This window comes from Poecilia reticulata, chromosome 19, assembly GCF_904066995.2.
Source record: "Poecilia reticulata chromosome 19, P_reticulata-male-v2, whole genome shotgun sequence".
Classification (NCBI taxonomy): Eukaryota; Metazoa; Chordata; class Actinopteri; order Cyprinodontiformes; family Poeciliidae; genus Poecilia; species Poecilia reticulata.
The window spans coordinates 19,218,733-19,231,175 of NC_088848.1; the positions used below are offsets into that span (position 1 = coordinate 19,218,733).

At 38.8% G+C, this 12,443-nt stretch overlaps 1 protein-coding gene across 1 annotated transcript in view; it reads right to left on the bottom strand.

Moving 5' to 3' along the window:
• radil2b (Ras association and DIL domains 2b) overlaps nt 1–8,996 on the bottom strand; it is a 32,768-nt gene extending 23,772 nt beyond the window's left edge. Inside the window, exons 1-3 of the mRNA XM_008437766.3 lie at nt 4,838–8,996; nt 1,704–1,906; nt 78–252 (exon numbers count right to left, since the gene is read on the bottom strand). Coding sequence (XP_008435988.2) covers nt 78–252; nt 1,704–1,906; nt 4,838–4,962 — 503 coding nt within the window. The 5' untranslated portion in view covers nt 4,963–8,996. The remainder of the gene's footprint in view (nt 1–77; nt 253–1,703; nt 1,907–4,837) is intronic.
• Between the last annotated feature and the right edge of the window lie 3,447 nt (nt 8,997–12,443).

Genomic DNA, 12,443 nt, shown 5'->3' on the forward strand with positions numbered 1-12,443 from the left:
ACGCGGAGGGGGATCGTAACTCATCCCGAGCAGAAACACAAGACCACCCTCCCGCATATGGCGGCGCATGTTCTCACCGATCCAGGGCCTCCTTGACGAGCTCCCCGGCGCTGGAGTGCGTGGTGGCCAGGACGCTCTTGTAGTGAGCCCCTTCACAGATCTCGTTCCCGAAGATCTTCAGGATCCCTGGGGCCGTGATCTGATTGGACAGCTCGGACGGGTCGTCCTCCGGCAGGACTTCCGCGGAGAACACTGCGGATGCGAGACCGAGACCACACGGGGAAAAGGACATTCATCACTGGGTCTGAGATGTGGTTTAAAGGAAAAAAAAGACTGCTTGGTTTTTTACAAGCGCCGAGGTCACGTTTGCTTTTATGCGGTGAATATGCAACAAAACCAGAAGACATGATGTAAGGCATGTAAAGTATTCCAGTTTTACAAAGTTCAGATGGATGGTTTTGTTTGGGTAAAGTAGGAGATTGAGATGTTCTAAACTCGGTTCTCTTTTCACATTTTTTTATGTTACCAAAACGATTGTGTTTAATCCCTGTGTATCAGTTTCTACCATTATACTTTGCGAAATAGTTCAAACTCAGTCAGGCCGAAGGACGGGTGGTTTTGAACATCAATTTTTAAGTCTTGCCCAGATTCTCTATTGGATTTAGATCCGGGTATTGACTGGGCCATTCTAACACAAGAATATGATATTAAGGGTGGGCATTTATCGCATCGTTTATCATGATACATTTCTTATCACGATAAGAATTGTGATCTATTGTTGTCACATTAAATTCAAATTAAAAATGTTTAAACTTTTTTGTTATTTTCCCCTGCTGTTTAATTTATTGAACTTGGCTAAATATGGCAAGTGTTTTGAAATAAAGCATCCCAAATCCTTTTCTAACACTGACAATAAAATTGTACTATTGAGCCCAACAGAATTGGAAAACATTTGTAGAATAAAATAAAACAAACATTATATTCCTCTTTAAGTTTTGTATCTAGAATGAATAACATCAATCTTCTGCAAAAAGAAAAGACAAAAAAATCTGTCATTTTTGCGATTATCATTATTGTTATTATTTAGCTCGCGACTATTGTTGAGGTTTTTAAAATTAGCTCAAGACCTGTAAAGAACCAGACACAAGACCAATGAGGTTTTTATGCCTTACTTTGCAAAAGGAGAGATCCACAACCTCTAACCTGCTCGAGATCAAAGATTGGTGAGCTCTGCTCAACTCTGCTTGGGAATTGGCTTTTATTATGATGACCTTCTTCAGTAGAACAATGCTGAGATAACAGAACAGATGGACCCCTTGAGTAGGAAATTACATCATAGATAAAGAAAGAACCTTAAAGAATAACTGTTCAGATCCAGTTGGGTAACTGAACACATTTAGATAAAACACTCAAATAAAATGATAAAACAATGATTAGTTTTACCCAACAACTACTTTCGATTCGACGATTTTGGCTCACGAGACAAAACGTTTAGACAGCTTGTAAATTTAAGAGAATTGGGATAAAGGTGGCTAAATACATGCGCACTCTATATATTCCTCTTTTTGTTCATCTAAAATTAAAGCCTGTTGCTGTTATGAATACAAACAAGTTCAAAACCTATTAATACATCACAAATATCTTCCACAGTGGAAATATCGGCATCAGAATCTCAGGGAGAAAACAAAACCAAAGTGACCTACTGCTGCTCTTCCTGACTTGGACGGACCTTGACGACCGGAGTCCCGCCGTCAGCGCCATGGAGCCCGATGTAGGCACGGGGTTGCGGTGGAAGACGCCAGAGAGTCGGTTGGTTTGGCGACGGATGCGATTTTTGCTCGGCTGCTTGATGGCCACGCCCTCTGCCGACCTGCAAGTGGAGGAACTGCCGGTGGATACTCCCGACCTGAAGGAAGGAGCGGCAAAGAGAGGGAACTGATAGAAGACGGAGGAGGGGCAAGAGTTCAACAAATTCAACAACGACAACAACGACAAAACTAAAGAGAAGAACTTTGATCAAATGTCTCGTACGTTTCTTTACCCAGACCTGGTCTCCTTCAGCATGTCTGCCCTCAGCTCTCTCTATGCACAGCTGAAACAATGAAGTGTTGTTCGGACCTTACCAAGACTCTAAGCTTCTTATAGTTCAAAGGTTCTCTGCAGTTTCCCCACAGTCTCCCCAGACTGGGATTTCACAGCTTCTAATTCTGATTCTCCCAATGGAAAGTCTCTGCTTAGAGACTTTAGTCAGTGATGGCTTGTGAGTATAAGGTGTAAAGGTGACCTAGCTAGCATGGAAGGACTAGGATAGCTACGGGCTAAACAAAATATGTACTTTTTTTTTCATTCTTAGATAGTGAGGCTTTAGCTATTTCTGCATATTTTGAGCTCCTTTCACAATGAGATGATTTAGGGCCTCTTGTCACTTTAAATCCAGATAAGCTGCTGCTGGCCACGCCCCCCAAACTCAACGTTTACAGTCACACGTGAAAATGGCTGCAAAGAGATGCACAATTATACATCGGTACCCCTTAGAAAAGCAAAAGTGGAGCCTCCTGTACAACCAACAAAAATTCAGCAAGAGGTTTAAGGAAGGATAAGTCAACAAAGGATAAGTCAACAACAAAACATTTGTCTTTTCCAGCAGCCATTGCATATATTTGTAACAACAAGCTGATCTACGGTGCTGGAGTTCCGCTTGGGTTGCTAGGTGATGGGTTGGCCTTCGCTGGGGTTGTCAGGGCCCATTGATTGTGACTCAACGACCTGGAGGTTTTTGAAACGGCTCATTTTTGCAGACACAAAAAATAACATTAACTTGTTGCCAAAAAAACAAACAGTTTGGTGGTTTTTAAGTACTTGACCTGTTTTTAGAAGCAGAAGAAACTCAAATAGAAGTACAAAAACACGCAAAATGTGAATTTAGCATATTATGTTCCCTTTTATACGTCAAACATCTTTCTGGTTAAAAAGAAACACGCCTTCCATCTAGCCTAATGTCTTACAAATCAGTGAGTACAGAACCTTTAGATAGGTGCCAGTGTCACATTTATAGGTTGCGTGGTTGCTACTTGTGTTTCATACAACAATCTAATTCCCTGGGTTTACAGAAGAACAAAAAAGACCCACAGCATCACAGATCCTCCACCCTGCTTATCAGTGGACATAAGGTGCTTCCACATATATTGATCATATATTGATCATGTGTTTACTTAATTTTGTTCCATTTAAAGTCTCTGCAGCGTTCAGCAAACTCTCCATGTTCACATTTAGCAGACAAAATGCTTTTTGCTGGAGTTTAATCCCAAAACAACATATTAGCTTCTGCTGTTGGTGACCCAAAGGTGGGACTCATTCTGCTTAGTGGTAATTGGTTAATTTATTCCCCAGGGAAACAAAACTCTCAGATTACTAATAAGATGTTCCTAGAAACTCTGATCAGCTTATAATCATTGTTAGAGGTTATTGTACCAATGACAATGTGGCTAAAAACTAAATACTTTACAGGACCTTTTTAAGGTGCATCTTGCTCAACAATATAATCTGAGCGACACACACTTGTTTAAAATCAAATTTTACAATTGCATTTTATGCTTACAAAATCTAACAAATTTCACATTGCTTATTACAAATTGTGATTGCTTCTCACCCTTACAGGTCTTAATCATAAACATGTGACTATTGAATCCCAGGTTATTATGATGTACAAAAATTAACAGTGCACACCTTTAAATTATTACTTTGTAGATTCATCTTTTGATTCAGTTTCTGCTTTTAAAGTGTTCACATCTAAAAATATATATATTTTTAAAAATACCCTAAAGAAATACCCTAAAATACATTAAAATTTTAAGACATTTTGAGACTAAAATAGCTTTAAATTTTATGTTATGATGAAAAACAAACTTCCACTTTTGGGTTTTTGGCACAAAAACACAGGCCATCACTGAAAAAAAACAAACACTACTAAGGTAGTCAACCTATTACTTATGTCAGTTTCAATTTCTTTGAAAGAAACGTTAAGTCTTTTACAACTTTGTAAACGTAAAAGAAATGTAAACATTGTAAGTCCGATATGCATTGGATATCGGATATCTGCATACGATATCTAATGCAAATATCGGAGGATGCAGATATTCTTTGATATCTGCATCGGTTTTAGAACTGAAAAAAGTGGATCGGTGCATCCAACTAACCCAGATGAGTCTGAAAGCGGAAGATGTGGAGTAATACAATTTGTGGCAATCAAAGTGAGTCCAGGCAGGCATCCAAATCAACAAAATAATTAATTTGTGAGAGAAACATTAAAGATCAGAAGGTAAATCTGTCAGGAAACCTGAGGACTCACCTGTGTAGAGGCTGTGGATGAGAAACATGCTCACAATCTGACTGTTGAAGGGCAATGTGGGCAGACGTTGTCAAGTGAAGATAAAGGACGATCGAAAGGTGAAACTGAATCCAAACTGAACCAAAACATCTTCAAAAATACCCCCCTAAGCTTCTACAAGCTATAAAAACGATTTTGTACATAATCTAAGTTATGTCAGCAAATGATTCAACATTTAGGATGTCTAATTGTCTCCAGTCTTTTATGTTTCCACGCTGAGCTGCTGCTTTCATTGTCTCTCTCTCTATGTTTTTGTTGTAAAGTAACGAATAAACATGGTGAGGCTTTATTATTGCATATTGCTTCAATTTAGCCGAAGGTAACATACGGGGTTTGACTGTTTTAGAAGCACGAAGGAAAAAGAGAAGTTTGCATCTTCCCTAACTCTCTCCAGCTGTTCTGGCTGGAACAGCTGCCCGCACAGAGCGCTTCCAAGTGGGTCATACTCACTGAGAACCATCACTGCTCTTCTGTCCCAGCCTCACAAACCGTCTGTTTGCGGGGGCTTTGGAGAAACTCGGTGGTCTTGGAGGGAGAGAGTGCAACTCCTCAGCAGAATTTCTCATCTCATTCATTCCCGTCTGGAAGCTTCTTTTCTTTTTCTCTTTTTTTTCTTTTTGGCACTTTTCTTTCTTTTTTTTCTGAGTGATTCCTCCTCAGCTGAAAACCCCTGCAGATGCGGCTCTGTTATCGGTTCTGCGATGCGGGACGCCGCGCTTCATTCCGGGGATGTTCCCTCCAGGAGAGCCGCGGCGCAGAGCCATCCAGCTGCTGCTGCTGCTCCGGAACAGGCGCCGCTGCTGCAGATGTTTGCCCCGCCCTCAGCCAGCTGTTGGGGTTGCTCAGTCCCAGGGAAAGTGGGTGGTGGTGGTGGGGGACCTCACAGCATAAAGACTGCAGTGAATCGGAGAGGTCAGAGTTCTACCTGACGTGTTGCGGAACAGAATCACTCCTCCGGCGCGGATTCAGACCGACGAGGCAGCCGCTTTCCAGATGTGTCTGCACACACACGTCCACAGCAACAACAACAACAACAACGACAACAACAACAGCAGCAACTACAACACCGTCTTTCAAAATAAAACACCCTATTGGTCAGCCTGCTTCTGATCTTGCTGTATTGACAGTTCTCTTTTTACGCCCAAACGTCACTTCTTTTAGGCGGTGGTTTTGAAAATGGGCAGGCGCCCAGGGCGGCATCAGAGAGGGGCATCCTGCAAGCATGCATGATGCAAAAAATTATTAGTAATTATTCATTTCATGAAAGGGGGCAATGCATATGAATCAACATGAACGCGTCACGTAAATACACCAGAGTTAGCCTGTAGCACATTGATGGAACGGATTACCAAAAAAAATACAATTAACCGCTTAACAACGTAAATGACCTCTGATTTTTCAACATAGAGATAAAAGTAGTGTGACTTACAGTAAACAGTTATCATAAAAATAAAATCTGAACTCATATACACTTACATAAAAGCACATCATAAACTCAGGTAAGCTTCTGAAGAAAATCTTAAGACTGAGAAATATGTTACAATTAACAAGTAGTAATGAAACCTAAAAATGATAAAAGAAGAGCGTTTATCAGCTGATGAAAAACTGAGGGCGTAGTCAAAGCCCAGATATCGATCTCATTAAAATGTAAGTGGGGTAACAAAGATGGAGGAGGAAGGTTTTAGCTATTAATAATAGGAAAATTCACTTTTGTTGAAATCTTTAGTCTAATGAGTAAAACATGGTTATTTTTTTGTTGTTCATCTAAACTCACTTTCTTTTTCAGAAATAAATAAAAAAAAGACTATGGATGTAAATGTAAACTGTTTTTTTAAAGGAGGTAAATATCTAATATCAAGTTCTAATCGGTTTACAAGACATACACGTGACACAAAGAAAACAACAGAGAGGATATATACAGGTCCACCTGTAAAAACGTACATTACAAAATAAACGTTTATTTAAATTTGAAAATGTAAAATAATAATAATGATAGCCCGATTGCTCCTTTTCCTCAGAGTACATCGAAATTCACAGATTGTGTGACTTTCGTTTATTTTTTTGGTTGATGAAAAATTATCAAATTAGGGTTGAGGTGCCATATTTTTAATTCTGTAAAAGTGACTGTTGTGGTCAGAGTGGCGTTTTTATTCAAGGTGTAGAACACTGCCCCCTGGAGGTCTATCGTGTTATTCCTTCCAGCTGTTCAGCTTATTAGCCACTAAGCTTAGCTTTTGTAAGCTTGAAACGTAAAAATGTCAAAGTTTTACTCTCAAACTCGTCTCATCTGTTCTCTTCGGGAAGTTATGTCTTGCCTTTTGAGACTTTTAGCCTACTTCATGTCGCCACACTACAGCTTCTATTTGAGTGATTTCTTAATTCCTCAGATTGGCCAGGAATTAGGGCTGTGTGTAGTCTGTTAAGATCAATACCAACAACAAAATTAGGTCAGTTCATTAAGTTGTCATATTCTGATTTATTTACTCTGAGCCGCTTTGAAATTAGTCTAACATTAAGTTAATTAAATCTGACCTGATGCTAATATCAGGTAAATTGTGCATTGAAGCTCACAGCATGATGAAGAACCGAAGGCTCTATGGAGGCGTGTGTGGTTGTTACCGCTGTATCGCCACTAGGTGGTGCACTTTCCTAAAAAAAAAAAAACGGAGGGGTTCACACATGGGGATATTTGATCACTGAACGCACAAAGAGGTTTTGTCTCATCAAGATGGGTTCACATGTGGCCTTGAAGGCAACACATTACTGTCTGAAATCTGATATACACCAAGAAACAACTCTGGATGTGGATTTAGTGAGGAAAACTTTACTGACAAAACTTCTTTGGCTTTGATTCTTGTAAAAGACTTTCCATTCTGTCACATATTACGGCTTACTGCACCCGTAAATCCCACCCTGTACTGCTCTGCCTGATCAGACTAAGTTATGAAATATGGTTTTAAGTTAAATACAAGCTGAAGGATCTCAGATGGTCATGTTTAGATGTGTGCTCCAGTTTGAGGATTCTTCAGATTCCTTAGATTCTTTAGTGGTGTCATACACTGTAGCGGGAGATATTTGCAAATCTCCAATCACTCTTCGCTTTTCTTTCACATAGTGCCTTGCAAAAAAAATATTCGTGAGCCTCCAGCTTTTTCCATGTTTTGTCAGAATAAAACCACAAATTAACAAATAAAATACATAGACAAGATATTTTATTTGGATGTTGTGTGACAGGATGGCACAAAGTGGTGGGAAGTAAAAGGAAAATTCTTATTTTTATTTTATGTTTTGCTTGGTTTCATTTTACTACAGTTAAACATAACATAAAATTTAAAAAAAGAGTTTTTATCAATAAAAAACTGAAAAGTGCGGCATGATTTTGCAGTCTGGCCCCGTTGCTTCGAAGCCCCTCAGTAAAATCAGTCGTAATCAAATGCATTTTTACTTCACTTATTTACTTAAATTAAGTTCCTTAGAGTTTACTCGTGTCTAATTTAATCTCAGTATAAATCCAAATATTTTCTGAGAAGTTTAAACCATGGTTAATTCAAATTTTGTTCGTTTCTCTTTCAACTGAACAGCAGTAGATGAATAGAAATGAAGATAAATGGATAGTATTTTTTTATTGTAAATCTTCAGATTGTGGTATGCATTTTATTAGCGGTGATGGAGGTAAAAAAAAAAGACAATCCTAGACCGAAAACGTCCACTGGAATAACTGCAAGGATAGTCAGAAATACACTGAATTAATTTAGATCAAAGCATATATACATGTGGTAGAATGGCCTAGTCAAAGTCTGCACCTAAATCAATCAGAGAATCTATGGTAGAATTTGAGAAGTGACTCAGAATTGCATAATGGAGGGAACGTGGTTCTAGATCTACAAAGCAAAACAGAAATAATTAATCTATGTGACTCTTCAGATTTGTTTTGCCATATATTTCGAAAAACATGCATCATTTCCACAAATATGCACTTAATCATGTTGGTATGTTGTACGGTTTGCATTTATTTTTTTGTACCTGAATGGTGACAGATGTAGGTATTTCTTGTTTCTGTGTGATCCAAATCAAACAGCAGCCTGTAAGTTGGAGAAATCCCCACTGGAAAGCATGGAGAGTTTAATGAGCTTATAGGGAGGAGCGGGTGGAGCTGCTCTGTCAGGGCCTAATTGCGTGTAATGTTATCACTAATATGTCACTGCTGGTACCTGTGACAGGCCAACCTGGCTCCACCATCCTCAGGTGGCTTCCGTTAGCGGCCTGCTAGCAAAACAGAAATCCATCTGATTGAGGATAAAGAGGGTTCTTCCTGCAGGCCGAGGTGAACCGTCCTAATGGTTCACCTCGCAGGAGGAGAACAGACGGGCTTTAGGATTTGTAATCAGGTCCCCCGGTGGAGAAGGAAAAGGGAAAATTCAACAAACTTTGTCTTCTGGTCAACAACAACAGAAAATCTGGCTGGAAGTGCATTTGGTCAGTGGGAAAAACTGACCAAAACTGATTGGTGTGTTTCTGCAGATAGCAGTAGGACAACAGCGAGAAGGCAGAGGAGCTGGATTTTTTTCATAGATTACCCATCTCATAGTTTCTCAACATTGTGACAGTTTTAACAAATATGTAAAAAAAAAAAAAAAAAAAGCCATTTTGTTTATGAAAGTTACATACTGCAGCTTTAAATGAAACTCTTTGCTTATCAAAAATTAATCTGGAACTAACTCATTTCAGCTTCAATGTATCTTGTGTTTTGATCTGAGGAGATAAAGCGCCACCGCAACTCAAAACCCAGCCTAGAACTTCGCTTGGTATCTCATGGCTCCTTATCTCCAGTTTAATGAGTTCAGCAGCTGCCTCTGCTGCTCTCTCTCCGTTTGGTTCTCTGTTACTTTTGTCAGACAATGGATGACAGGCCGTGTTCTTCAGCTGAGGTTTAGAATAACGCCTCATATAGAGTTGCGTGAAGACAAGAGCTAGGCGGACAATTCACTAAGGAGAGCACTTAAGCATCAGCGCCCTCAGAAATAGACAGGCCGCTTCTCTGCACTCGAAGGCTAATTTTCTGTACATTTCAGTCACGCAGAATGCAAATTCTGATCTTACGGCCTTTACAGCATCATCAAAATGTTATTTCAGTATTTAAGTTCAAATGATATGTAGTCCTTTCACACTATTTTGTTTAATTTTGCATACTATCTATTCTTCCTTCTTACTATGAATGGACCCCAGGATTCTGTTTTTAAGAAAATTGGAATATCATATCAGACTAGTGTTAGGTCTGTTAGGTTTAATTAGGTCTACAAAATTTAAACTTTTGAATTTTGTAGACCTAATGCTTGAATGTAGTATCTATGGTGCATCTGGTCAGAGTTTCTCCATCGATCTACAGCCGTTTGAGAGGGAAAACCTTGTCAGAAGAGTAGATGAAAGTAGATGAAGACGAAAGAGACAGCCATCAAGAAATCACATAAATGAATTCTACGTAATCATTAGAGATAACATTACACAAAGTATAAATCATCACCCATTTGTGACTTTGAGCTCAAGATCTGTTGAGAGTTTGGTGGTGGCAGGCTAAATAGTAGTAATATTTTTGTTTGCATTGGCCCAGGTTATTTTGGTCTGATGTTTAAATTGGTTTCATGATCTGAAACATTTGAGCATGACAAAATTGAAAAAAAAAACAAAAACAAAACAAAAACAGCACTATAGCCATACCGCTGACACAGAGCGATCCACTCTGCACTCACTATTTATATTTGAGCCTTAAAAGCAGCGCTGGCTGTGAAACGATGTGTGAATGAGTTTTCGGATAAACAGTTTCCTAGTTATTGATCCCTGTGTGACTCTGGTCTTTGCTTGTGACCCATCGTGGCTGATAGGAGGCAGTTTTGGCCCTGAGGGGTTCTGAGCTCACTGCAGTCTAAACAGACCATCGCTTTTATCTGTTGCGAGTCACACGCCACGTGCATTTTGAGGCAAATCCTGGTTTTACAATTTCTCGTCTCGAGCAGGAAAACCGGCAACAGCCTCAAAGTTCCGCTCAAGATGACGCGCATCTCGCCTTCTACCGATGAGTAATTCACCGACAAGACAGGTAGGAAAACAAAACGAGGCGTAAATCTGCCCTTAAGGGTGTGTTGCGCAAATAATAAGTCAGCCATTCATAGAAGACTTTAGGACCAATGCTTTCTGTGTTGACAGACAGTGGGGCTATAGTATGATGGCTGTAATAAAATATACAATGCTTGTGCAAATTAGGAACTAGTACAACTAAAGTCACTATGTATTTTTCCCATGCTGTTGAAAGTACTGATTTTTTTTATTTTAATTATTATTATTTTATGATGTTTAAAAACTTTAGGCAGCCATGAAAAAGCAAACGAGGCTGATGGACAGAGGAGTCTTAAATGTGTTATTCTCCAACACACTCTGGACATGTTTTTCAACTTTTTATGAAAAAAAGGGAAAAATAATTAAGTTTTATATATATATATATATATATATATATATATATATATATATATATATATATTCTAATTGTAGTGGTCGAGCACACCCTGGCTTATGAGTCTGTTTCTTTATACCAAAAGTGATGGAGTAAGCTGCCTGACCCGGAGAGGAGGGGAAGAATCAGGATGGAGTTTAGCATGACCAGTCAGTATAAATTAAAACACCAAGAAACTAGTCTTCAAAGACTAAGTGAGGTTTTGTTGGATTGTATTTGGAGCTCAAATCATCAGCAGAAGACTAAAGCGCAAACAGTTTGGACTAAATAACAGTTCCATGATTTGGAAAGTTGCAAATTAATATGTAGACATATGAATTTCGTTTTTTTTATATAAAACTGGAGATAAATGCATAAAAAGTGCATTCATCTTCATTTTAACCAAATACAAATATAAATAAATATGAACAATCATTATTTTTATATTGCAAAATGTACAAGTTCCATAAGGTTTCCCCCAGAAAACTTGCTTAGCCTGGTGGTTGGGCGCTAGGGCTTCACCCAGCGACTCGACGTTTTTTTGAGGTTAAAATGTTTAAAGTTGACAGGAAATTAGAAAATATCACTTGATAATTATGTGTTATTAAAAGATTGGAATATTACTATCTGAACACCAACTATAAAATCTTAAAAAATGCAAACATTTTAAAGAGACTATGCTTAACCTGGTGTTGGCACAAGTAGAGCCTGATAGCCCGCCAGGCTTAAAATACACTGGGGAAAACCCTGACGTTCCAGTTATGATTTAACCAGCAACATAATCAAAATGAACGAGAGGGCTGAAACTTCTACTAAAATAAAATAACAAAGGTTATTTTTCTTTGCTTTTCTTACAGCAACAGGGACACAGACCTCAAAAATGCAAGAAGGTGAATTTTACATAAATGAGAGGCATTCGTCATGGCGCCATTCTCTATCGTTTTCTAAAAACGTGTAGAACATCACTCTAGAGGGAGAGAAAATATTAACGCGGAAAAACATTTTAATTAGTTGCAAATCTCTCCAGGAAGGACCATCCCACAAAAGAGCTGAGTCAGCATACGAAACATTGAAGGCAATGAGAATAAACCCAAAGCACAGCCTGTCTGGAGAGATTGCCTGGACAGAAAAAAAAATCTCTCTAAAGAACAACACAAAACTCAAAAGATCTGGAGCGACATCTTTTGGAGAAAACCAAAAACACATGTAATATCAACTGTCAAGCATGGCGGTGGAGGGATGATGATCTGCTCAGACACTTGTTGATTGTGAACTGCTATTAGCAAAACAAGTGGATAACGTGGAGCTCTGCATTCAAACACTAAAGTAATATTTTCTTAAACACCTCTTTTGTACAGTAGTGTGTATAGTAGTGTGATTTGATATCTTGAAAAGCCTCAGAATTGCAATTAAGTTGTTTATTTCTGCTACTGTCATTTAGCATTTGAGGCTTGGTGGCCATTTTGGATTTCAAGTCAGGGTTAGTTCAAAATTTTTACTTTATGAAGAGATTCCAGCGATTTTTCTGAACACCTCTTTACTAGTTCCAAGCTATAAAATCATCGTTTCCCA